This window comes from Elgaria multicarinata, chromosome 11 (genome assembly GCF_023053635.1).
Source record: "Elgaria multicarinata webbii isolate HBS135686 ecotype San Diego chromosome 11, rElgMul1.1.pri, whole genome shotgun sequence".
In the NCBI taxonomy this organism is placed as follows: Eukaryota; Metazoa; Chordata; class Lepidosauria; order Squamata; family Anguidae; genus Elgaria; species Elgaria multicarinata.
In genome coordinates, this window is record NC_086181.1 from 7,025,482 (window position 1) to 7,052,507 (window position 27,026).

The 27,026-nt window shown below is 47.4% G+C and overlaps 1 protein-coding gene across 2 annotated transcripts; it reads right to left on the bottom strand.

The window, feature by feature from the left end:
- Positions 1–1,490: 1,490 nt before the first annotated feature.
- On the bottom strand, positions 1,491–18,211 carry NR1D1 (nuclear receptor subfamily 1 group D member 1). Of its 2 annotated transcripts, none has more exons than XM_063138039.1 (8): positions 17,808–18,211; positions 10,385–10,729; positions 9,138–9,226; positions 7,751–7,895; positions 6,489–7,099; positions 4,571–4,756; positions 2,623–2,833; positions 1,491–2,050 (listed from the first exon to the last, which is right to left on the bottom strand). In XM_063138039.1, exons 1-8 carry the CDS (start codon positions 17,866–17,868, stop codon positions 1,851–1,853), a joined length of 1,848 nt encoding a protein of 615 aa, XP_062994109.1. In that variant the 5' UTR covers positions 17,869–18,211; the 3' UTR covers positions 1,491–1,850. The 2 variants fall into 2 exon arrangements, with proteins under 2 accessions (XP_062994109.1, XP_062994110.1); XM_063138040.1 differs by lacking the exon at positions 17,808–18,211 and adding an exon at positions 16,495–16,575.
- Between the last annotated feature and the right edge of the window lie 8,815 nt (positions 18,212–27,026).

The following is a 27,026-nucleotide window of genomic DNA, read 5'->3' on the forward strand; positions in this document are numbered from 1 at the left end:
CAAGACTAGAAGGTTTGGGTTGGGAAGAAAGGTATTCTCAAAAACATTGGTGAGAGACAGTTCCCAATAAGGGGGCAACCCCATAGCCCCCCTATACTATGCATTGTGGTTCCCCCCCCCTCACAGTCCAGAGCAGGGAAAGAAACTGTGAGCAGGGAGTTTGTGAATGTATGTTTGGGGCACGGGGGTCTTCAGAAGGGGTGGTGGGCTGGGGATCAGAGGGAGGGGAAAACCAGGCGGGGAAATGGTCTCCCTCCACCTCATCCTTCTCCCCTCTCCTCTCCCCTCCCTTTTTTCTTTCTTTTTCTTTTTGCATCTGGGAAGCAGGAAGCTGCTGATGTAAAAAAATACGACAATCACAATTTGTCTGTGACGTGCGATTTTGAAAAAAAAATACACCTGAAAAGTCTGGGGCGGGGGGAAAATAACCCTTTTTTGTGTTTTTGGTCAGGATTTTAAAGAAAGATATTTTTATGGTAATTGTCGCTGGTCTATTTTACTATATATTTATGTAATAAATATATGATTAAAAACAAAAACAAACCTACCCTTAAGAAAAGACAAAAAAAAAAAAACAACCCTCACAGCCCCAACTGGCTTTTGGTGTCTCATTTCTGGCAAGTGGTCGTGGGCAGAAGTCCTTTTCTTTAAATACCAAAACAGGGCAGGGGCACCTTGGTGGAAATTGGTTTTTACGGGCAAAATCATAGAATAGCAGAGTTGGAAGGGGCCTACAAGGCCATTGAGTCCAACCCTCTGCTCAATGCAGGAATCCACCCTAAAGCATCCCTGACAGAGGGTTGTCCAGCTGCCTCTTGAAGGCCTCTAGTGGGGAGAAGAGCCCACAACATTTAAAGAATGTTATAAGCCCTTGGTTGTTAACATTGCTGCCCCCCTTCCTTCTTGCCCTTTTACTTATTAAAGCCCACATCGAAAGCTCAACAGAATCCTGTTTGCTCACATACGCCCAGCTACCTGGTTGTTGGGGGAAGAGGGAAAACTGCAGGGAAGGTCCACGTCAGTCAACTCACTACTGAGAATTAGTCTGGGGACAGATAATCCTGAGAGATTGGGAAAATATTCGAAAGAGTGTGGAGAAGTTACTTGTGGGATAAACGTTCAGCCCACTTTCACCTCTAGTAATGGGGGGGGGGGGCGCGTGTGTGTGTGTGTGTGTATTGTTTCAAAATCAGGTTTGAACAGAGGCAACCGTATTGCAGAATAAGCGTGTACATAACACACTGGGAAGGAAACCTTTGAGAAATTTGCATATTTCAACAATATTGTCTGTCTCTAGCCTTCAACATACGCTTAAGACCCGCAAAAACAATTGGACAATGAAGTAACATTTTCAGCCCCACTGGATTTAAAGCACAATTCATTTCCTCTAGGGTGAGGGGGCTGACGCCTCTTGCAAGAAGGATTATGCTTGTGGATAAGGGGTGCCATCATTTCTGCCCACCTAGCAAGAGCAAAGAATCAACTCTGGTTCAGCGTCACTTCACCCCACCTCCACCTTGAGGAAGCATTTTGAAAAGAAGAGGGGGGACAAGAAGCGAAAGACTCAGGAAAAAGACCATCCAGGCATTTTGCTTTCAATATATTATTCCCATGTGGCTGGTGCCACATCAGGGAAGAGTGTCGTTCTATTCACACAACTCCAATATACATAGATATATTTACAAATACGGCTGTGCCGCTTGCTTCAGAGCAGGTAGGGGCAGCGGCGGCTATACGCCAGTATAAATAGTTCGTTGAGTCCAGGCCCAGAGAGCAGCAGTCTGGTTAGTGCAATGATGCAGGGAGGGGCAGGATGGGTGGGCCAGTAGTCTGCGCGCCCTCCCCTCCTTCTACTGAGCGTCAATGCGGAAGGAGAGCAGTTTCTCGGAGTGCATGTTGTTGAGGGTGCGGAGGTCAGGCAGCTTAAGCAGCAACTTTGTGAAGCGGGACGTCTCCTGGGGGTGGTTCTTGAGGATCAGGGCCCGCAGCGCTCGGATCAGCGTCTCCTGCAGCTGCTCCACAGATGCTGGGTTCTCAATGCCAGAACGATCTACACAGAATGGGAACAAGGAGGTAAGTACAGTCGTCCAGCAGCACAGGGAAGCTGCTGCCGCCTATGGGCTCCAGTTTCTCTGTTGTCTCACACATTCCCATCCTCCCACAAGGATCATAACAGAGCCTGATCTACAGGATCCCAGTCTCTCCGAATCCTGATTTATAATTTGCAAAGCTCCGTCACTGTACATAACACTTCACAGAGTAACACAAACAAATGACAACAGGTCCTTGCCCCAAGGAGCAGGGGTGGGAAGAGGGCAGGCAGAACTATTTGGAGAAATGCAGGGAACTGCAGTAACGAGTATTTATGGTTTGCAGCGGTTGTGGTGTGTGGACTCAGGTACTAAGCAACGCTAAAAGGAGACGTTTGCAGGGGAAAGAGGAGTTATGTAAGGGAGTTGGGGCATTGTTTAGGTAGTCAAGGGTGGTAGAACTGGGGACGGCAGGACTGCCAACATGGGCAAAGGCATGACTGCAACATAAGGGCAGCACAGCAGGATGGGCATGATTGAGTTTGTGCTCCATGGTTGAGACCCCCACCAATCCATGCTGAGGGGCACCCACCTGCAGAGATCAGCACCACCGCTGTGAAGAGGCCCAGCTCTTCTTCTGAGAGTGCCAAGGAACCAAGCTTCTCGCTGAACTCGAACATCGATGTAAGTAGGTCACCCATGCCCATTCCCCACAGCTCCTCAAGGCTATACTTGGTACGGCTCATGAACGTCACCGTCTGCTCCTTGACATTGAAGAGGGAGGCAAATCGAACCATCAGCACCTGGGGAAGAGGTAGGAGAGAGAGATGCCTGTCAGAACACAGAGATATGCTGCGCCCACAAAACCCAGTCAAATGCCTTCTATGTTGGCTCTTCCAGGTCAAGGAGTTTGCTCCACACCAAATTACACCAGAAACATCACCATGTTTTGAGATGACATTCCAATCTAGAAAGGACCAATGCAGCAATCTACTCTCCACACCCAAGAGGGGGCATTTTGTGTCCTTTGTGCTCTGGATGAGCACAAAGGGTCTGAGTCCTTTGCCCACAGAGACAATTTAAAAAAAAAAAATGATTTCAATAGATGTTTTAACAAAAACAGGAGTGGAGGTTTACACTACAAGCCTAATTTCAACAGTACAAGGATTTGTGGGGTGTAAGGGAACCCTCAGGTGCCTGACTGAAGGGAGGAAGGCTCCCATGCCTCCCAATCTCTAGATCTGCCTATTCACCTCATGCCAGCAGACCGAGTGAAAAAAGGACTAAGTACACTCGATGCTGTACCTGCAGATATAGTGCCTATTATGCAAGCTTGGGATGCGTGTTTTCCCCAGTAGAATCATGTATATGGAATGATGCTTCGCCTACTCCATTGCTGAATACATGGGATTCTACACACCCAGCATAGCACATATCTGTCCCATCCATTTGAGTAGAACACACCATAACATGGAAAGCAGTTAAGATAGCAATATAATAACTAACGGAACATCTAAAAACAATCACAAAACTAATATTTAAAATGTTTTTTTAAGTGGGCTTTGAAATTCTAAAAAGTATCAGCCTTTCAACCACTTATGCTAAATCTAGCAGCTGTTTCACAATAACAATTGGTGGTCAGCAGCCCTAAAGGGTCTCGTAAGGCAGCGTTTTTGTCACTTAAACTCTTGCACCCTGATGTAGCAGTCCACAAATACAAAGAGGTTTCTGTGTGTGAGTCTCCTCTAGCAGATGTGGAAATGCCAGCAGTGCTTGGTCATGCATACGTAATCTCAGACCCATCTCCTAGTGGGAACTCGTATACACGCTTAGCCACGCAAAACGGGGTGGGGGCACAATCCCTGGACAGTTGTCCCAATGGAGCTCTTGCACAGCTTCCACCAAACGTCCCAAGGGATGGCGCTCATACTTTTCATATGTGCAGCAAGCACTGCTCCTCAGTTCTGGGGCTGAGGCCTTGATGTTTAGAAAACCTTCCATTCTGAGGCCTCAAATTTAATTTGCAAAAGGTAATGTTAAAAATATCTCTAATCTTTCAAGGCTGGCTGCAATCCCATACACACTTACTTGGGGAGAAAAAACCATTGAACTCAGTGGGACTTATCTCCAGGTAAATATGCATTAGTTTCAGATTGCAAAGTGGTTGTTTTTCGTCTTTGGAAGCAAAGCGAATAATTTTGACAAGATCTCAACGAAGTCCTGCCTTCCTTTCTGGAGCGTTTGCTTTGGCTCTAGGTGCAGCCGGCATCCAGTCTCCAATTAATTATTCCTAATTACTTTGTTTTTCAAAGAGAAACCAGCAAATCATGTCCTTTCAAGACATTTTCATTACGTTGCACAAAAAAGTTTGAAAAAATAAAGTTGTATATTGAGCTTTAGAATTTTCAAACAACCTTGTCTCCCATTATTTTCGTCTGCACAGATATATACAGACAATTCTCTCTCTGCCTTCCCACACAGAAAATATTGGTAGCTTATAACTAGTAAGGATCTAAAAGGACTGATGGAAATCACCCTACCTCAAATGTGCCAGCTTTGAGTAGAGAGACCTGGTCGTGCTGTGACAGCTCCTGGAAACCAGGGATGTGCTTTGCAAATTCCACAACCTCTCGTACAGCAGGAGTGAAGCTCAGTGAGAAATCCTCCCAAATCTCCTGGACAGTGCGGCCACTGCGACCATGTGGATGACAATTCATCGGACATGCCTGTCAAGATGGAAAAGTAGTGGGACATGTTAAATGAAGAACCAAGGGGTGAGAGCCGTTGAGCCAGTCAGTGGCTTCTGAAGCAGACGCTTCTAAAGTCCAGTTTTTTGCTGCTTTTCTGCATTTGTTTCCTCCCCAGTCATAAGAATGAAAGTGTTCCATACTTCCCACCCAATGAATGGCCAAACTGAGCCACTGTTGAGTTCCACCTTGACAATTCACTGAAAGTACCGGTAAGACCAAGCTTCATGCACTAAATTCCATAAACCGCTTGTGGTACATGATAGCGCTTCAATTGCGAAAGAACCGGATTGTGAAGTGGAACCATGTTTGAGTTCAACACTAGCAAAACAATTACTACCTTTAGTGTACAAGTAGGAACATTTATTTTTTTTACTAAGCTTTGACTCCCCACCAGCTTCTAACAAACAAATGCCTTCTCACGTAAAGGCATTGGTGCAACTGAGGGAAATTCTGAGCATGTTGTACGTGCCCCTCTCAGTTCCACTGGCAAAGTTCCACACACACATCTGCACATATAGGCGCATGCGCGCACCATCAACCACCAGTCCTCTCCAGCCAGCATCAATGTTCCTTAAGTATACAAGTCAAGCCCCATCACCACTGTCAGTGTAAAGCTATCATTGCGGCGGATTCTCTGTCCTTTAGGGGGAAGGGGGCTAGAATTTTCTACGAGAATGAGATGTCAGTTCCTGCCTCCTCTCCACCTGCTCCTTATGCAAGTTTGTACAAAAGGAGGGCTGTGAATTCGGGGGGAGGGGCTCCCTCTCACCCCCACCCCCACCACACACACACACCAGTGGAGGCTGGTGTCTCTGATTTCTGTACGGCGGTGAATCCACTCTGGGATTCAGTCAGAACTCTGAAGGGCCTATCCAAGGTGTTTTGCAGCCTGGATCACTCCTTTACCGTTTTGACTGAAACCCAGATCCACCACACCACCCACATCAGAGCCACCAGCCTCCACTGAACACCCACGTGCACGTGCACATGCACACCCACCCAGGAAGCCCTACCAATGGGAGGTGCTCAGCTTGTGGATCTCCAAGCTCCTAAGCTATTCTCTATTAATTAGCATGGTTGATGCTGAGATAAAATCACGTGTGTTAATTGAATCCACACACCCCGCTACTAAACCTGTTTACTTGGAAATTCACCAACTCCCACTGAGTTCAGGAAGAATTTATTTTGAGTTCTTCCTCAGGATTGGAGTTTTCTTTGTTTGCATGGCTGGACGTTTTTTTAATATAAGAAATAATCTTAACTGATTTTCAATGAAGGGCCCAAGATAATGTCCATGATTGAACGCAGCCACAGAATGAAATGGCCAAGGTCAAATGGTAGAGTAAAAACCCTCCTCACGCAGGTCCAGGAAAGCAAAAGATGCAGAACATAGCAGACTATGCACCTGTGACACAAGTGGCACATCTGAAGCCAACTGTGACTGGGTGGCAGAACATTAGTCGTAGCATGTGTGTGTAGCTGAGAAAGTATCTATCCGAATCAGAAGTTGGGCTGGTGGTAACGGAGTGGGTGAGCTACAAGTCTCGCCAGCAAGCCATTGATTTTCCTCCCAAGCGGTTGGAGCAATCTGGCCACAGTGGAGCCCTCCCACCAAGCGAGAAGGCACTTTGGCTCGCCTGGACACTGCACAAACCTTGGCAAGCAAACAACCGTGCGCCTGGAAGTGCCTTGGGGAGGCGACACTTACCAAGAGTATGTCTCTGGGCTGGCTCTGCCGCAGGCAGCCTTGTCCGACGGAGGGATCTGTCTCCCCAGAGGAATAGCCAGAGGGGCAAAAACGATGTCCATTGATGTTGTTCTGGTGACAAGCATTGCTTGGGGCGGTGCCGGGGTTCCAGTTGTCATTCTGATGACAGAGCCCAGTGCTGTGGTAGCCAGTGGTCAGCCAGCTGTCCTCCCAGCTGAGAGAGTTGTCGCTCTCCATGGGTGGTGGAGGCCCCATGGCCAGTTTGTCGTGGGCATAAACAAAAATCTCCTTGTGGGCCTTGGCCACTTGCGAGATGACGTCTTCCATGACATCACCAGGGCTTGGGGAGCGCGGGGGCGTCAGCTGCTGAGAGAACTGGGAGAAGCAAGGGGACGCCTGAGGTGGCGAGGCTGCGTGGCGTGGGGGGGAGCCGGGGGCCAGCTGGGGTTGGTGGCACAACAGAGGGTTGGCGGCCTGTGGGTGTCCCGTGGGTAAGTTCTCAGGCGGGCACTGTGCGCTCAGTTGGTTGTTAGCCATGTTGTTCATGGCGCTCTGCATCTCAGCCAGCATCCGTTGCTTTTCACGCTTGGGGATGCGCCCAAAGCGTACAGCTGTGGGGGAGACGGAAAAAGGAGAAGCATGTGTGAAGTGTTGGTATGGTGGCCAAGAAACCAATTGCTTAAAACAGTGTCTAAAATGCCAGGTCAAAGAGCAACGTGTTGACTTTTCTTGGCCAAAAGGCAAGCCGCAATGGGCCAGGCAGACTTCCTTGGGAAGGGTCTTCCACTGCCACCAAGGCCTTGTTCCCTTGTGCCCCCTCCTCCCACCCCCGAAATGCATGCCTTTCATGCCCTTTCAAAATGGCAGACGAGAAGGACACGAAAGGCTGCTTGATGGAGGCCAAGAGGTGCTGGAATAGTAGGTTTGGGGAGACGACGGACAACGTTGGGAGGATGAGACAGCAACAAGAGCTTGTGAACAATGCAGGGGAGATTAGCAAGGAAGGAGTGACTTGCTTAACTAGGGAGGAGTGATGGAGCATCGTGCTAAAACATATCCTGAAAGACGGAAGGGTTTGCTGCCGCTTCCCAAAAAAACCCTAAACCACCCCAAAATACCTCTCGGCACTCCAGGGCATGATCCTGGCACCTGAAGTGGGCATGCCTGTGAAGAACTATGAGGAAGTGCCCCCTCTCTCTCCCCTACCAGCCCCAACCATGAAAAACTGTCCGCCTCCAGCTCCTGGTGTGGCAAGGACTCACCATCTCGGGACATGCCGACCCCCAGACACTTCTTGAAGCGACACTGCTGGCAGCGATTCCGATTGATCCGGATGATGTTGCACGTCTCATTCTTGAGGCACTTTTTGTACTGGATGTTTTGCTGAATGCTGCGCCGGAAGAAACCCTGGAATTTTTTTTTTGGGGGGGGGGGCACAAGTTAGCTTCAAGGCCTGGACGGTGAGTAGGGCATGCCCAAATACAAGCCCCAGAGTACGCCTGCTTTCCAGGCCAGTTCTCTGAGGGACTGTCTAAACACTCAGAAAGCCCCAGGGTGGCGGCGTGGTGTCGATTATACAAGGCAGCAGCAATTGCACACCCACCCTGGGGCTTTCCACCGAAGCTGCGGAGAGAAGAAGTAGGGGACTTACCCTGACTTTTTTCTCCGGAGCGAGGTGAGGACAGCAAGACTACATCAAAACAGACCGCAAAACAGACTGTGACTCACTCCAGAGTCACAGCGGAGGCGTGGCTGGGTGGATGGTGACCAGTGAAGTGACCGGCACCAGAAACCCTGCACTTTCCCTACGGCATCACGATTAGCTACCGCCGCCCCGCAACAATGAAAGCGCGGGGTTTGGGATCATCGTGGCAGAGTGAACTTGGGTGTTTTTGATTTGCAAAGTACTCCAGAGCTGTCTTTCTCAAAACAGGCCTAGGCCAAGAGCTTAAACGCCCACCACCCAAACCTCACTTTCGCTCCACTACCCCACGCGAGCATGGCAAACCCAGCAGGACTTTGTGATGTTCTGATACGCTTTGTGCAAATGTCTAATATGTTTGGGGGAGCAGGGGTAAAAAGGGAGGGTGGAGGCCACCCTGGCTGGTTAGGAAAAAGCAGCCTCATGCATCCGACAGGTTTGCTGGGGTTGACTCTAGAAAGAATCTCAAGCCCTGCCTAGCTGGAAATCAGCTTTGGAGCAGCTATTAGGCCTAAGTGGTCTGCCTAGAGGCAGATCCTCTGCCATAAGGCAAGGTGAGGCAGTCACCTCACACAACAGATTTTTGGCGTCAGGAAAGAGTGGTGGAGCAGGCGACAGGCAGGTCTGCCCTGCAGGGCACAATTCACCAGGAAATTCTAGCGTGCTCTTGTACTGCACCCAGTCTCATGCATGGCTTGTAGAGGAAAGACCTGGTGGATTGTGCCCAACTTCTGTCAGTGTGGAGAAGGGGGACCATTTGGGACTTCCTGCCTGAGACACCAGAATATCTTGGGACTTCCTGCCTGAGGCCTAGTTCCATCCCCTACCTGTTGGCTGGGAATGTTGGGAGTTGCAGTCCAACCCAACTGAAGGGCACCAGGTTGGCGAAGGCTGACTTATGTCAACAAAATATTTAAGTTCAACAGAGAGAGAGAAAAAGAGCTCACCTTGCAGCCTTCACAAGCATGGACACCATAATGGAACCCAGAAGCAACATCCCCGCAGACTTTACACAGGAGGACCATCCCATTGAGTTCTGAGGGAGAGGAGAAAGAGAGAGAGAGAGGCTATGAGACTCCTAACCCAAAGACTGGATTTGTAGCTCTGTCCTCCCCAGCGCTACCACCTGAGGGCTTTGCAAACATACACCTGGCTCTGATGAAGCTGGAAGGCATTAAGGCCGCCAGAAAGCCAAACTGATCTGGGGGTGACAGGCCTAGATCCGAAGGCCGAGGTAACCTGCTGCAGGAGTCAGTGGAACTGTAAACCCCACGACCAGCCCTACAGCTGTGCCCACTTCAGCATCCCCAATCATAGAATCATAGAATAGCAGAGTTGGAAGGGGCCTACAAGGCCATCGAGTCCAACCCCCTGCTCAATGCAGGAATCCACCCTAAAGCATCCCTGACAGATGCTTGTCCAGCTGCCTCTTGAAGGCCTCTAGTGTGGGAGAGCCCACCACCTCCCTAGGTAACTGATTCCAGCGTCGCACTGCTCTAACAGTCAGGAAGTTTTTCCTGATGTCCAGCCGGAATCTGGCTTCCTTTAACTTGAGCCCGTTATTCCGTGTCCTGCACTCTGGGAGGATCGAGAAGAGATCCTGGCCCTCCTCTGTGTGACAACCTTTTAAGTATTTGAAGAGTGCTATCATGTCTCCCCTCAATCTTCTCTTCTCCAGGCTAAACATGCCCAGTTCTTTCATTCTCTCTTCATAGGGCTTTGTTTCTAGACCTCTGATCATCCTGGTTGCCCTCTTCTGAACACGCTCCAGCTTGTCTGCGTCCTTCTTGAATTGTGGAGCCCAGAACTGGACGCAATACTCTAAATGAGGCCTAACCAGGGCCGAATAGAGAGGAACCAGTACCTCACGTGATTTGGAAGCTATACTTCTATTAATGCAGCCCAAAATAGCATTTGCCTTTCTTGCAGCCATATCGCACTGTTGGCTCATATTCAGCTTGTGATCTACAACAATTCCAAGATCCTTCTCGTTTGTAGTATTGCTGAGCCAAGTGTCCCCCATCTTGTAACTGTGCCTTTGGTTTCTATTCCCTAAATGTAGAACTTGGCATGTATCCCTATTAAATGTCATTCTGTTGTTTTCAGCCCAGCACTCCAGCCTATCAAGATCACTTTGACGTTTGTTTCTGTCTCCCAGGGTATTCGCTATCCATGCCTCCAGCCCCTCACTCACTTGTGATGCTGCTGCTGGTGCTTTTGTTTGGGGAGATGCGCCTCCCGTTCTCCAAGGCCACCTGCAGCCCCACTGGGGAGCCTCCAGAACTGTAGGACGAGGAGGACGAGGAGGACGAGGAGGAGGAAGGGGAGGCGTCATCACGGAGCCCAACTGAACTACTTCCATAAGGGCGTCCAGAGTCCTGCACCAGAGATCCAGTGGGTGAAGGTGGAAAGTAGCTGGGAAAGGTGGGTTGTGAGGACAGCTGGCAGCTGCCGTTGGAACTGTCACTGCCACACAGAGAGACGGGACTGGTGCGGCTCGGCGAAGAACCATTGGAGCCAATGTAGCTGATCACACCACCTGGGGAGAGCAAAAAGACCTATGAGAATCGCTCACAGTGCAGAGCCATCAGTCCAGCTGTGCAGGTGCCCAACTACCTGCCTGTCTCAAGCAGTTTGAAGTTCTACTGCAATGGCATGTGCAGAAAACCTCAGGAGTCTTCAAGCAGGACAGGCTTTTAGCCCTTAGTGTCGCAAATCATATCCTGACAACATTATTGTACAATGAAGCGTCATTCCCAAATGCAAACACAGTGGAAGCGTACAGCTACTTGTGGATGTTTCTGTAGGCAGAGAGGCAGGGAGGAGGAAGAGGAGGAAGCAGGCAAGAGACCCCTACAACTCCCCCATGCCACCCGAATTAGCCATTTTTAAAACGGGAGGCCACAGAGCAGCCCTCACACAGTTGAAAAGCACCTCAAAATCTGAAGCGGCCCCACTCCCCACTGGCACCCCCATCAACATACATAATCTAGACCCCAATAAGCCTCTATGTAAACTCAAGAGTGGGATTTATTTATAAATGAACTGAAAATAAAATCAGGTAGAATACGAATATTGATCCATAACGCAGTCGCCATTTTTTGTTTGATTGATTCCCGCGGAGGCTGGTGGTTTCAATGCCAGTGGGGCGGTGAATCCGCTCCAGATTTCAGTCAGAACTCTAAAAGAGCTCTCCAAGGTGCTTCTGCTCCTTTAGAGCGCTAACTGAAACCTGGAGTGGATTCACCGCCACCAACTTCCACGGATTGATACCCTGCCCTTCGATAGAAGTATTTCGAGGGCAGCTGTGGGTAACGTTTAGGATATGGTCTGCTTACCCCATCTCAAAAGAGTACCAAAGTTAATAATAATATTCTTTTAAAGGAGCCTCAAATGCTAGGCACTGAAATTACATGAAAAAGAAGAGAGGCTGCCTGCAGGCTGACATTCTAAGGGAAAAACAAGACCACTGTGAAGGCAGAAGTGGAGCGGGAGGAGAAAGAGAAGCGGCAGAGGTTAAAGCAGCCTTTCCCCGACTTGGCACTGCCGTGCTGGCAGGGGGTGAAGCGAGTTGAAGTCAAATACATCTGGAGGGCACCAGGTTGGAGGAACAGGGTTCAAGGTTTGGAAGAAACAAGAGAAAAGGGGAACTGTTCTTACCATAAGACTGGGGGGTGGCACCTTTTTAGCTCAGAAAAATGGCTACTAAAATGCGACATGAGGATAGAGCTTTATAAAATTGTGAGCGGGAGAAGGAAAGAAGGACTCTCTCCCACGCTACTAGCAGAGAGCAGGTGTAGTGCCAGAAGCGCACATACGGCAGATAGCTCAAGATTGACTCAGGCATGTGAGCCAAGCTTGATGCTGCTGAGGGTTAGCAAAGCAAACTCTCCAACACGCACACATCCATCAGACAAATGAGCTGGGTTAAAATTCCTTCCCTACCCTAAATGTCTTTGAGCCGGAACAGAACCACATCCCATGGAGGCATAAAAACTTCACAAGAGCATCAGAATTGCCATGGCCAGGCAAACACCCCTGAGATCTCACATGCAGAGTCTGAAGGCGACGGCCATCGGTCAAGGATGCTGTAGGCACAAAACTCCTACGCTGAGGAGGGGGCTGGATTAGATTATCTCCAACTCTAAAATCCTATGATTCTATTCCCTTGTTCTTTGACCACACTATCAGTTATGCAGGACACTGTCTCCGAACATGCAGACTTCCTAGCTCACATGGCTAATAACCACATACTGAATAACCTTCTGCCTTTAGTTTGAGCAATGTGATACCCCCAAATCTCCCCCTTCCTGCCACCAGCTCCTTTATTTATTTATTTCCTATATAGCTTTCACTTCATTTCAGAGGCAGCCATTTCTGTAAATAAGCAGATTGTGTGTGTGTGTGTGTGTGTGCGCGCGTGTGTCTCTCTTTCACACACACACACACACACACACTAACGAAGTGGTAATTTAACAGTTCAATTCACACTGTGAACAGGTGAATTTTCAGAGTCACATGAGATAAAAAGGAGAGAAACAAGTGGGTACACAGGATCTGTCTCCTACGACATGTGCAGAAATTGGGGTGGGGAGAGATTAAGATAAACTGACTTATGAGCAAAACTACAGATGAGGAAAAACAAAGTAGTCCAGTGCATGGGAACTACGTGTGCTGGTGGGTGTGTGGGCTGTCTCTCCCCAGCACACACCTGATAAATGTTTGTAAAGTCCAACCCCATTTAATTGGCCATAGCTGCAAGCTCAGAAGTCATTTTGCCAAAATTCTTCTCTTGCAATCCATCTCTCTCTCTCTCTCTGCTTTCTGACCTACATCTCAGAGCTGCAAGCGAGTGATGGAGTGAGCGAGAGAGAGAAGAGAGCGCGGCAGGTGGCCAAGTGATCATTGAAAAATGGGTGGAAGCCAAAAAAAATCACGCCCCCAAAGTTGGGGAGGGCAGCTAAGCTGGGATCCTGGAGAGAAAAACAACAACACTTCAGGCTTTGTAGCTGGGCTCCTTGCCAAGGGGCAAGTGCTGCAGGAGAGGCCTTGAGCAAAGTAAAAACAAAGCCCTCCGTGCCGAAGGAATTATAAGCAAGGTCACGTGTGAGAGCCACGTTCAGTGCCCAGACAGGCTTCGAACAACAAGCCAGAGCCTTGGCTGTTGCTGGTGAGCCCTTATCTCCACGGGCTGGTCCCCTCCAGTTAGTGACCTTCTTTGCGTGTGCCACAAGCACCTGGGACTGCTGGCTTACCAGGGTGAAAACACGTAAGCACAGATATTGCTACACGTACTAGCATCTCCCACTTCCTTCTATCAAAGACCCGTTAGGAATAGCTCCAAACTAGTCAGGAGTAGCCCAAGCAAACGATCCAAATAATGTGGAACTCGGTGGAAAAGCCATCCTGGGAATGGAGGTCACAGCAAAATCTAGAGCTTCCCTCAAGCTGCCCAAGGGAGTTTGCTACAAGGCATGATGTAAGTATCACGCATCCCGTGCCAGGGTCCCTAGTCCCACCTAGTCTCTTGCCATAGAAGTCTCTCCAGCTCCAAGGACAATGGAGTCCTTGCAATGCCACAGCCCCAATCCTAATCCCATACAGTCCATGCTTGTGGTGGGGCACATCTCCCAATATATTTCAAATGCCACACAACAGTGTAGCAGTCTGTAACTTATCAAAGGCAGGTTGTCCTTTCACCCACTGAACAAATGCATCATGTCCAGAAGAATGCTAAGTGGCTGCAGAATCACAGAATAACAGAGCTGGAAGGGGCCTACAAGGCCATCGAGTCCAACCCCCTGCTCAATGCAGGAATCCACCCTAAAGCATCCCTGACAGATGGTGGTCCAGCTGCCTCTTGAAGGCCTCTAGTGTGGGAGAGCCCACAACCTCCCTAGGTAGCTGATTCCACCGTCGCACTGCTCTAACAGTCAGGAAGTTTTTCCTGATGTCCAGCTGGAATCTGGCTTCCTGTAACTTGAGCCCGTTATTCCGTGTCCTGCACTCTGGGATGATCGAGAAGAGATCCTGGCCCTCCTCTGTGTGACAACCTTTTAAGTATTTGAAGAGTGCTATCATGTCTCCCCTCAATCTTCTCTTCTCCAGGCTAAACATGCCCAGTTCTTTCAGTCTCTCTTCATAGGGCTTTGTTTCTAGACCTCTGATCATCCTGGCTGCCCTCCTCTGAACACGCTCCAGCTTGTCTGCGTACTTCTTGAAGTGTGGTGAATTCAAGCAGCCACCTTGATTTGAACTAAGAGTCTCTTGGGCTGCAGAGGCCTGGGAATGAGCCAAGTATCTGGCTTGTTAAGGCAGGCGTGATCATCCTGTCTGGATTCTGAATGTGGCCCCTGCATGTGAGCTTGTTAGTAATCCCTTTGGCACCAACATTGTTCTTTTTTCACTCGTGGCCTCTCTTGAAAAACTACTTCTCACCCCTCCCATTTTCTTTCCTTTTCTTAAACAGGCGAGCAGCAGAGTTTGGAAATCTGGCATGTCTGGGTGCAAGGGCGGTGCAGGGAATCCCAGTAGAGGAAGCTATGCCCGTTTTGCAGTCCTCCCTCCCAGTCTGGAGTCCCAAAGCTGCATGCGTTATTAAATATAGACTGCTTTGGGAAGATGATTATCCTAAGTGGGTCACAGAGAATAAATAAAAATTTGCTAGAAGGCACAAGCGAGGATGGAAGTTATGTGCAGACCAAGTTGGAGACCTGCCAAATGGGTGTGAAAAAGACAAAGGTGTGTCATGTCTGTTTGTGATGTGTGCCGCCAGTTCTCAGTCTCCAAGAGAGGAAGACTGAGGAGTGGCTGGAGATGCATGTGGAGTCTCTCACTGCACGTGGTCTTTGACACGAGGCTACCTGTTGCTCATTTGCTCACCCCGCAGGGGTACGGGCAATGCAAGTGGAACTGCATGAGAGCTTGCAGCAAAGATGGCACTAAACACCACATGGGCAAATCTCCCCCAAGCACCACCATGAGGAGGAGGGCATAGTGATTGAGCCATATGAAGAGGAAGTAATGTGTATTCAGGAGTTTAGGATGGAGGAAAGATCCCCTTTTATGGTTTGGAGCAAATATTAAACCAGCAGTGATCTCCAAATGAGAAGAAAAAAGGGCCTTCATAGCCAAGAGCAGGCTCAACCCATTAGTTGCAAATATAACAATGTCAACAGACAGAAAAGAGGATCTCTTATCACCCAGACTCTTGAACAAAGATATTTGGACTGCTATGGGCATCACTGGATTCCTAACCCAGTCATGGGTTCAAAACTAAGAAGCCAAATGTATTCAGAAAGGACATACACAAGAAAGCTCAAGCCATGAGAGATTGGGGGGGGACCCTCATATACAAACACCACTACATTCTTATGCACAGTCATTGGGGGATTATGGGATGCTCCTGAGTAAACATACCTTGAATTGGGCTGCACTAAAACGTCACTTGTAAAAACTCTCAAATCAAATAACTGCAAAGAGACCAGATATTCCAAATAAATGCAGATCATCGCCTTCTCTGCTTTCTCCTTTCCCAGACACTTTCCCCTCCAAGAGAACCCCACTTCTATCCTGACTTTCATCATCACTAAGGTCTTGTTATCCTTGGAGTAGACAGATATCATTTGGTTAGGTTGCATGGAAGATATTTTATTGCATAGTTCACTTGTCAATATCTATATAAGTTAAGTTCCATCTAATGGAAATACATAATAACAGATATATAAGATCATAGATACAGAAACATGGAGCAGAAAAACCAATATTTGACCCTTCTAGTTGTTAAAATACTAGAACGAAACTTAAAAGGCAGGAATGATTTCCACACAACTAGAAAAATGTGTTTCCAGCGCCTAAACACGAGTCAGTGTAAATAAAAATGTGTTTGGCATTTTTATTACTTCCCTGTTTTCTATATAATACAATTATTTTTTTAAGAAAGATAGTAACATGAGGAACATTGCCCTTACATGTTTTTTCTACACGTTTGTTCCCCTTGAATCAAAGGCATTCTGCACATGCTCAGAGGTCCTGGATACAAGGTTCCAGAATTTTCGCCCCCCCCCCCCCAAAAAAAAAACCCTTGACAACTTTGTTCTCTACTCTTTGTCAGCCGCCTTGGGAACAAAGTTGTCAAGTTTTGGTAGTAGGGTCCAGAGCAGTCTAATGAAGAACGAAATTAGTAAGCAGGAAGAGAATGCAATTAGCCCAGGTGCTAGGATTCCTGCGAGTCTTAACTCTCGGGTCAAAGCAGGCGCATCCCAGGTTGCGGAGGCCGGTGAACTTGGGCAGTCACGCACTCACCCAGTTGCCACTCCAGCCCCATGAGTGATCCGTCCAAGCTGATCACGTCCCCAAAAGACCGACGGCCGCTCCCTGCCTGCCCGCCCGCCCGGAGCTCAATGACTAGGAGCCCAGCTAGCAGGCTTGGCGGGCGGGCCGAAGCGCGTCCACGTGTCCCATTCGCACATTCCCAGCCACTGCCCATCACGCTTTGCTCCGCCCCTCGCCCACCTATTGGCTCCCATTCGCCCCCTCCCTTGCTAGGCGCGTTCCATCCAATGGCCCTGCCCAGTAGAGAGGACTCGGGACGCTGGCACTTCCTGGACGGTGACGTCGCCGCAGGAGGCGTACCCGGTGATGTAATGGGGCGGACAGGCCAATAGGAGGAGATGGGCGGGGCCGGTAGGGAAAACAAACTTTGCACGTGGCTGAGCCGGGCAAAAGGACACGTGAGAGGCTCCATGGGGGAAGCTCGATGGGGGAATCCCAGGATTCCGGAGACGGTGGCAATGCGGGTGGGCAAAGAGATCCCTGTAACCCACCATCACCGGGTAGCAGCAAGATCCCAGGAAGGGAACCCAGGAGTACCATAAATAGAGGAGGAGGAGGAGGAGGAGGAGGGGTGGTGGGGCAACATCTGAATGAGATCTTGGGCCGCCCCGGCTTCCTCCAAGAGATCTTCAGAGAAAAACACCAGATCATCGCGTCTCTCGGTGGAAACGAAGCAGCGCCCTCCCTGCGTTCTCCCCACGACTCCCCCAACACGGACTCAAAGGAGAAAGGCGTCGCCGGCGGGGACTAGTGGCCCAGACACTTGACTCCACGCTCTGCCCGCACGCGAAGGTTGGCCTCTTTCCCCGAAACGTACACCTGTACTCCCGTCCCCAAGGGGGAAACCACAGTAGTCGGATGCGAAATGAACCTTTCTTACGTGGGTTGGGCAGGATAGGATAGTGGAAAGAGGGCACAGCAGGGGCACTCCTCTGACTGCCCTGCCGATTCCAAAACCCGAACTTGTCTTCGGGGAAGAGGAGTTCGGAAAGGATCCGATCTCTTACGTGCTACTCACGATTCTAACGTTGCAAGAAGGAAACTTCACGGCTCTAGCTCAACTCTGACGGTATTTGGGGACCCCCCTGCTTGGGCAGCTTTGCCACAAACTCTCCCACCAATAGAAAAGGTCTTGGGGAGCTGAGAACCGCTCGTTTCATTACACGTACAGGAGAAAGAGATATGGGGCAAGTGTGAGGGAGAGGACGGCTGCATGGTCGGTTTCCCCAGTGCAGGAAAGGCACTCGGCCTTAGCATTCCAACCACGAAAGGCAAGGGCTTACCTGGAGCATTGTTGTTAGTATCCAAAGTTGCCATCCTGTTCAGCTGACAGCTGTCATTCATGTCTAGCGACGATGCGAGCTGAGATTCAGTTGGCGAGGAGGGAGGGAGGGGGAGCAAGAGGCTACCCCTTTCTCCTCCTCGTTCTTCTTCTTGTCCCCCCAAAGTTATGCAGCAAGGGGGGTGGGAAACCCAGTCAGCTTGCAGAGAATGCTGGTGGAAATCTGCCTCTTTATTAAAAAAATATATTTTTGCACTGAGACCCAGAGTGCAAAGAGGAAAAAGCTCAAGGTTGGCTGAGTATGCAAGGTAGCTCGTACCAGCCTGGAGCTTGACGGTGCTGCTGCCTCTCCTTTCGCCTGCAAAATGTTACTCTGCCAGGGCTCACTCACTGCCGTCTCCTCTGTGCCTGCAGCTGCGCAAACGCCAGCACGCGGCACTGGAGCATCCACCATGTGACTCCCAGGGAGAGCCTCGTGCCCCAGTGACACACTTTCTGATTCTACTGCAGGAACAGCAGGCACATTGCACCGGGCTTTCTCGTTTGGGCGCAAGGGTTGCAGGGAGTTGTAGTTTCGTTGGACAGCGCTTTTTTCTTTTCTTTTCTTTTTTGCGCGTGCGTGTGGTTCCTGCATTCCTAGGGAGTGACTTTGCTTATTATTCCTCTAGCTTTCCCTGAGAGATCAAAAGAGGTTGAGGCTTAAAAAAAAAAACCCAGAGACACACACAGAAAGGGAGGGGGGATATCCCTGAAAAACGTGACGCTTTAACGTGATATGTAGAAAGAACCTAGGCTCCTTTCAACCACAGCTGGCTGCCAATTTAGAGCTTGGCAAAGGATCGTGCAGGAACGGGGTGGGTCGGGGGCAGTCAAAGCCTTTCAAAATAAAAGTTAGCTTTTTCTAGGGCAGCCAGTGCTTACTCACTTCCCCTCCCCCTCCAGCCCCTTTGGAAATCTTTCCCTATGTTATGTTTCGAAATCACTTTTAGCACTAGCTAGTAATTCTTAATGCGCGTTAACTACTCTTTTCTAATGACAGCAGTTGTAGGTAAAGAATGATCCAAGGGGCTGTGCGTCTTCCCCCATCTCCACTAACAGTCTTTCAATGGGATGCAATGAGAATTCTAAATCGCCTTTGGGATCGTGGTTATAGTGGCTGAGTTTGGAAGGTTGTTTCCCGTTCTGTTCCTATTACTTCGCACCCCACCCACCCCACTGATTAGCCTGTGTCCAAACTCAGCCAGTGAGTTACTTCAGATTAACTAGTCTGAAAGCAAAAGGGGGGGGGGAGTGCGATCTTTTGTAGGCATTTCTGTGTTTGTCTAAAGGCAGAGGAGGCCAGGAACCAGATAGGTGCCCAATCTGAGTGCACCAGGACTTCTCCAACCTTTTCCTCCTCAACAACTCCTGGAACAGAGGAGCTTCATATTCTTTAAAGTCAGTGGAGTTTGGATAGGAGTAAGAAACACCTCATTTTGCAGCAGATTTTCTGTCTCCCCACCCACATTTCAACTGGCCAGAAACTTCAGCAGAACATTTCAAACCCTATGTAGCAGCTATCCCCAGCCACTACTTTCCTAGAACCCCATAAAAAGACATCCCAGTGAGCAGGAGAAGAAAAATAAACTTTGAATCTGAAGGGACACTGTGATCTTTTGCCATTCTCCTGTCTTTTTTATAAAAATGCAGGTAGGAAGGGAACTTTTTCACATGCAAGCCCCAATTGATTTCAGAATGGGTTCACACATGCTCTTTCTTCTAAAGGTAAGGTACCCCTTCTCCCAAGTGGAAGTCAAGGAGGTGCTGTGGGATCAAGACAATGTGACATTTGAGGTGTAAAACCAAATTGTCACTCATTAACCCACAAATAAGTTCTTCTCTGCAAGCCCCATTGAAATGAATGGGGACTGTGCAAGAGTTTGGACTTGGACTTGGGCAGGAGAATTATTCACTCCTCCTTAATGGCCATCCAAGGTGATGGCCCAGAATCCTTTGTGCGAGAGGTGACTGTTGAAAGACCTCGAGACGATCACTTAAATTGTCTGAATATGCCAACTGAGAAGCAAAAAACCGGATTAAGTGTGATGTGTAAGTAAGGTTTCAATCTGTAGTCTTTCTGACTATTATCCTTAAAATGCATTATACCAGACTTCCTCAACCTGGCGCCTTACAAATGTGTTGGAGTGCAATTCCTATCATTCTCTGTCAGCATGGGTCATGCTACTACACTTCTGGAAGACACCAAATTGGGGAAAACTAGATTATACGGATCCTGTTAAGAAGGCACCTTAAAGCATGGCTTTAACCATGGTGAATAAGGTTTCCTTTTTTGCCTTATTCACTGTGATTAAAGCCGTGGTTTAAGGTGTCTTCTGAACAGAGTCACCATCTCTTTCTTTCCTTCCTTCCTTCCTTCCATAGACAGTGGGGGTATTTTGTAACCTCTGGCCTGCTGTAGTGAGATTCACATGTCCTGTCCAAGAGTTACATTATCTCCCATGTGCAGCAAGGAGGCAGGGTTGCCGCGATTCATATTTAGGTCACATAGTGCAAACAGCTCTTCCGTGAGGGATATTGCTCACCTCCGATGGGACAGTCTGGAACAGTAGCTGAGTAAGAGCAGCCAGTGGCTGTGTGTAGCAAGTTAAGCTCCGCCTGCTGTGGAGATGGCTAAGAATAATGCATGCCATTTAAGACTCAGGAACCCAGTAGCTTTCTGGTTTCTTCATCTTCTGGATTCCTCCAAACACAACCAGTTAATCTAGATAAACATATTTTTTTTCATCCTAAGAGGCGCTTCAAACAGCACCTGCTATGAAAAATACCTGATGGAACGCCTCTCCCGACATGAACCTACCCGTACACTGCGCTCAACATCTAAGGTCCTCCTCCGAGTGCCTACTCCAAGGGAAGCTCGGAGGATGGCAACAAGGGAGAGGGCCTTTTCAGTGGTGGCCCCCCGACTGTGGAATGATCTCCCCGATGAGGCTCGCCTGGCGCCAACATTGTTATCTTTTCGGCGCCAGGTCAAGACTTTTCTCTTCTCCCAGGCATTTTTAACAGCATTTTAACAGCATTTAACAACGTTAAGTTTGTTTTTAATGGACCCCACAATTGTTGTTTTTAAATGGATACTGTTGTTTTTATACTGTTTTTTTATGTGTGTGTGTGTGTGTGTGTGTGTGTGTGTTTTAAATTGTATACTTTTAATGTTTACTATTTTTAAATGTTGTAAACCGCCCAGAGAGCTTCGGCTGTGGGGCGGTATATAAATGTAATTAAATAAATAATAATAAATAAATAAAAATGTGATTTGCGGAAAGAAATACAATTCACAGATCTTTTCTCAACAACAGCAATGACACATCTTCATCACCCTCACTGTTTAGATAGCATACTTCAAATATTCATAGTACTCCCCACACATTATTTCAGTAACCCTGTACAACAGCCCTGTAGGCCAGACCACTACTTTTACCCCCATATTGCAGATGAGAGGCTGAGGCTGAACAAGTGATGGCTTGCCTAAAGCTATCTGGGGAACCAAGGTCTTCTCAGACCAAATTCACATTCTAAGCTACTGTGTTGCTACTAGACAATATATAGCGGGGGGGGGGGGGCAGAACCTCAGGCACCCCTGATATATTGAGTTATAGTCAGGAAGTGAATCCAGAGATCACACACGTTTTGCAAACAGCTTCATGAATAATACTGTTGACATGTACGTATGTACATGACAAGGAAGAGGTACCATTTTCACAAACCATGGGGATACATAATTACAGGAACATTCTTCTGATATGACAAGCATACTTCAGAGTATATTCAGAATTGATCAAGTGCCTGTTAACTAAACTGCCTGTGTGTTTAAGGATCTCCGTTTCCCTGGAGGTTTGCCAAGTTGGCAGAACTAGATTCTATCTCATCAAATGCATGTTTCTGAAACATGTGTCCCCAAAGGGTTTTCTAGCTAACTAATAGGAATGTGGGGCTTAGGGAGGAGCACTGGTGGGCAAAAGGAAGGGGAACGGCAGTTCAGAAACTGTACTGAGTATAAAACACAGCTGGTAGGTTTTATTTATTTATTTATTGCATTTTTATACCACCCAATAGCTGAAGCGCCCTAGGGGGTTCACAAAAATTAAAACCAAAGTATTTTATTTATTTATTTATTTATTTATTACATTTCTATACCGCCCAATAGCCGAAGCTCTCAAACAAACACGATTAAAACATTATATAAAATACAATATAAAAGCACAAACAAGATAAAATCAGCAGCAGTGCAGAAATACAAATTTAAAACTGCAAAGTTAAAATTAAATTTATAGACTGTTAAAATGCTGAGAGTATTAAAAGGTCTTCACCTGGCATCTAAAAGAATGTAGTGTAGGTGCCAGGCGAACCTCCTTAGGGAGCTCATTCCATAGCTGGGGTGTCACAACAGAGAAGGCAATCCTCCTGGTAGCCACCTGCCTCGCATCCTTTGGCAGGGGCTCACAGAGAAGGACCCCCGAGGGCAGGTACATATGGGAGGAGGCGTTCCTTCAGATAACCTGGCCCCAAGCCAGTGTATTACTACACTGGCATCTAGTCCATTTCCAGGCCCTTATATTGCTTGGGACCAAGTTGTCTTAAGGAATGTCTTCTCCAACACAAACCTGCCTGATTACTAACATTTTATTTGGGTATCCCCTGCCTACTGAACTAAGGCAGGTGGTGACCCAAGGCAGGGCCTTTTCAATTTGGCACCCCCACTCTCAAGTGCTCCTCCCGGAAGGCTTTCCTGGTGGCAATTTTGGTGGTTTTTGCATGCCAGGTGAAGTTCTTTTAATTTTCTCAGGCTTTTTAGGACGTGTAGTCTTACGTGGTTTCAGCAGTATATTGCTTTTGTGTTTTTATTGTTATCTTAATTTTGTTAGCTGCTCAGAGAGATTTTAATATATACACACAATAGATAAAGTAATGCATTTTAGAACCTGGTTGGGGGAAAAATGAATTAAAACATCTGGTGGGCAGGGACCAGTGTAGCATCCTTCCTTTTCACTGACTTGCCCCTGGAGCATAGCCAACGCCTGTATTAGTGTTACAAGGGGAACGTGGCCCTTTCGATTTCTCATAAAATCTGGTTCCACCCTGAGCCCATACTGTTGAACCAGGAACTTGGAAACAGGTTTCCAACTGCAATCCTTCACTCACCTAGGAGTAAGCCCTGTTGAACTCAATGAGACGCTCCTGGACAGACATGCATAGACCTCGCACTGCAAAGCAAGAGTGAGTGGCTGTGTAAAGCAGAAGGAGGAGATGTTTAAATTTACTGGGTTGGATCCAGATTTAGGTGTGTGCTACTGGATTGGCAGAAGCAGACTTCTCCGCCATGGCAGCTCCTCCACCCTCCTAAAAATGTTACACAGCGGGTCAGGCGGACTGCTGAATGCTGCCTGGGGGGGGGGGGTTGGTGGGAATCCTCCAAAATCAGGCAGAAATACCATCTGTGAGCAGAGCCCTTCTGTCAATAGAAGGCAGATCCTGGATCAATCCGCTATATACATATAAAAAACCCATTATATGAAGGAACAGTTCCTGTGTCCCCACCACGTTGAGGACACAGGAACAGGGTCTATGCTGGGGAAGAGAGGGAAGGTGGCAGCGGTGGTGGTGAGGCAGTGGGTGGTGTTGATGTCTTCCTTCCCAGAGGGAGGGAGTAACGATGCCACCAACCCTGGGCTCATCTACACCAAGCAGGATGTTCCACAATGAAAGCGGTATATAAAAGGCAGGAGCCACACTACTGCTTTAGAGTGGTACTGAAGCACACTGACAACTGTTGGGGCCCATGACACATCTACACCAAGCAGGATATAACACTGTGAAAGGGGTATGAAAGTGGTATATGGGATGTGTCATGGGCCCCAACAGTTGTCAGTGCACTGCAATACTGCTGTAAAGCAGTAGTGTGGCTCCTGCCTTTTATATACTGCTTTCATACCAACCACTTTCAGAGTGGAATATTCTGTTTGGTGAAGATGAGCCCCTGTTACCATCCAAGAGTACAGACTATAACCTGCTTGGGAGATAAGACCAATTCATGTAGCAGGGCATGCGTGAGAATGAAGGTGGGGTGGAACAGGAAATGCTTATGGGTATGGCCCAGAGAGCTGTCTATAAGAATCCGAAGGAAAAGCAGCTATGGGGGAAGGCGTCCTTGAATTAGACTGAAATATGGGTGTGATTGAGCCCATCCTTCCCTTCCATTTCTTTTTCTTTTCTTTCTTTCTTTCTTTCTTTCTTTTTTTTTGGCCTTAGTTAGGAATGAATTAAAGTTCTGTGTTGTGTTTTTGTGCATGCAGACACAATCATCATTCTGCACACTTTGTTTTCTTAACAGAGTGTAATATTTCTAATAACATGTTATCTGCCTTGAGTTGCTGAGACAAGGTGTTATAGAAGCTCAGAAACCTAACTACATAGGTTTTTGGGCATAAATTGTTTATGAGCCACAGTGAAATGAGACTAAACCAGCTTAAACCCCAAATACTTCAGCTTAAAGTGTTTGTCACTTGTAAATGCAGTAAAATAGAGAGATGAGCCTTAAAAAAAATATTTATTTAAAACATTGTGTTGAATAAAACACAAAGACTGCTTTATTCAAGAAGGCTTTTGATGTGCAAGAACGTCTGTTCAGAAGTTGTTAATCATTTGATGACTTGCATGTGTGAATGGGCCACTACAGATAGAACTTGTATACTGCACCAGCACAAATACAATGCTTTTCAGTGGACTTGCACATTCAGCTACCAGTCATTGAGTATATAATAAATAACAGAGCAATCCTATACATGTCTCCTCTGAAATAAATCTCATTGAGTTCAGTGGAACTTATTCCCAGCTAAATGTGACAAGGGAATGCATTTCGAGGGTAAAGAAATGGAATTAAGTGTATGCAGGTAGGCCTTGTTCATACATGCAAATTATTCCTATGATTGCAGCAGCTGAAAAAATAATAATAAGCCTTAAAGCTGCCATGATAATGCAAATAATTACTGAGAAGCTGTCTGTATCTGTGGAAGTCCTGGGTCACATGTTATGTTCTTCATGCAAATGCACCTGGTGACATTGGGCGGTTGCATCACTTTAGACTTTACATGTCTGAACAGGTCCTCGGTAGCTGTTTATAAGATTTGCAAGCTTCCAAGCCTGAAAAAGAAACATACAGATTGAAATATTGCTTAACTTTTAAAAGGGGTGATTCCCACTATAACAAGTTGGTTCACCCATGCCTTGACTTTCATTATTCGGAAAGATGATCACAATTGATCTGTTTCTGAAGCCAAGTGTCTGCCGAGAAGTCCTGTAGACATTACCAGGTGTTTACAGTTATGAGTAAGTTCTGGAAGCGGAAAAGTGGCATAGGAATGGTAAATACATAAGAAATGCTAGATAAATAAAAAAATAAAGGTGTGGATGCTGATTTGCCAGGTCACCCCAAGTTGGTATGAGCTTAAATTAGCATTTGCTGAATCACTGGAGAAAAACCCTTAGGCACTTAGCACAGCCTTGCTGAGTCAGAACAATTTGACATGAAGATTACAGGAAACATGGCAATAATGGGTTGTGTGCCATTCCCTGTCATTGGCTTCCAACTGGTTACAGTATGGGGACACCCTATTGGCAAAAGGATGTGTGTCTTTACCATGCTGATTAAAACAGCTTCTGATGCATGCTGTGAATGTTCTACTGCTATTTTTATTTTTAACTATTCCCGATCAGTACATAAAATAAAGTCCATAGTCAGTGAAATGAAAGCAAGTTGCCATGCATTGACTCTTGCCACTCACTGCTGATTTCCATATGTAATATTCCATAGGGGCAAGTACACACCTGCACACCGGGGTGGGGTGGGGGAGATAGCAGTCATTGGAGGGGTTGCAGCACAAAATGGTGCACAGGGAAAGGATTCATAATCCCTTCCCTCTAGCTGCTTCTCCATTCCAAATCACCCTTTCCAAAAACTTATTTTCATGATATGCAGGAGTTATTGGGTTGTTTTGTTTTGTTACACATCTTGTTTGGACTGTATGCACCCTCTTAGCTGCCTCTCATTTTTAGATCTATACTATAATTTCATTTTATTTTGTGGAGGGTTGATTATTTTCTGCATCTCATTTTATATATCTACCACCTCTGTTTCCAAAATGGAGTGAAAACTGTACAAAGCACTCAAGGAGAGCGTGTCCCTTTAGGTTACATAAACTGAAGTATTAGGAAAATGGATTGGATGGATTAGATTAAATGCAGTGAAGAATAAGGGAGAGATTTTGTGCTGCTGGATAAAATGCAATGCATCTGGTTGCTGGACCAGTGTACGTGGTTCTGAGAGATTTGTGACACAATCCAGCAAACAGAATTTATGCAAATAAATAAGTTTCCAGTCCACAAGAGATCTGCTGCTGTGTAGGGTGTGAAGAAGCCAACTAATGGGGTGGGGGTGGGGAGAATAAATACTACCTCCAGTAGTGCAAACAAAGCTTTGTACATAGCAATTCCCACTACACCATGTGTGTCCACTAGGATCTTCTAACTCCTTAGGTGCAACAACTTTTTCCCCTAACTGTGGCCCTGGGTTCAAATCTTTATCCAGCCATAAACTCAAGAGTTGCTCTTGGGTAAATAATCCACACCTGCTGCTCAGTTCCTCATTTACTAACTGGGCCAACCTCACCAGACAAACTATATATTCTTGTGAGTTTGGCTGGCTTGATCACTGCCAATAGGTGGTCAGGCTTTGACAAAAGTGTCAAAGTGGTCTTCTATCACTTTGGTGCTTCGGGAGCTCCATTGGCTGCCGGTGGCTGCTAGGGTTCACTACAAGGACTTGTTAACCATGTATAAGGCCCTGCATTGCTTGGGTCATGGATACCTGAGTACTCGCCTTTCTCCTGTGTCTCACCATTGGCAGACTTGCTCTCAGGAGCAGGGCGCCCTGATGGTCCCCCGCTACAAATTGGAATGTGCGGGGGCCAGGGCTTTTTCAGTGGCTGGCCCCTGGTTATGGAACAATGTGCCACTGGAGATTAGACAGGCTCCCACTCTCAATTCTTTCAAACACCTTTGTAAAGCATTTTTATTTTCATAAGAGTTTGGGGAGGAGGTTGTTTAAACTGGGTTGAGGGCTTTTAATGGTTTGAGGATGAGGGTTTTTATTGGAATTGTCTTAATG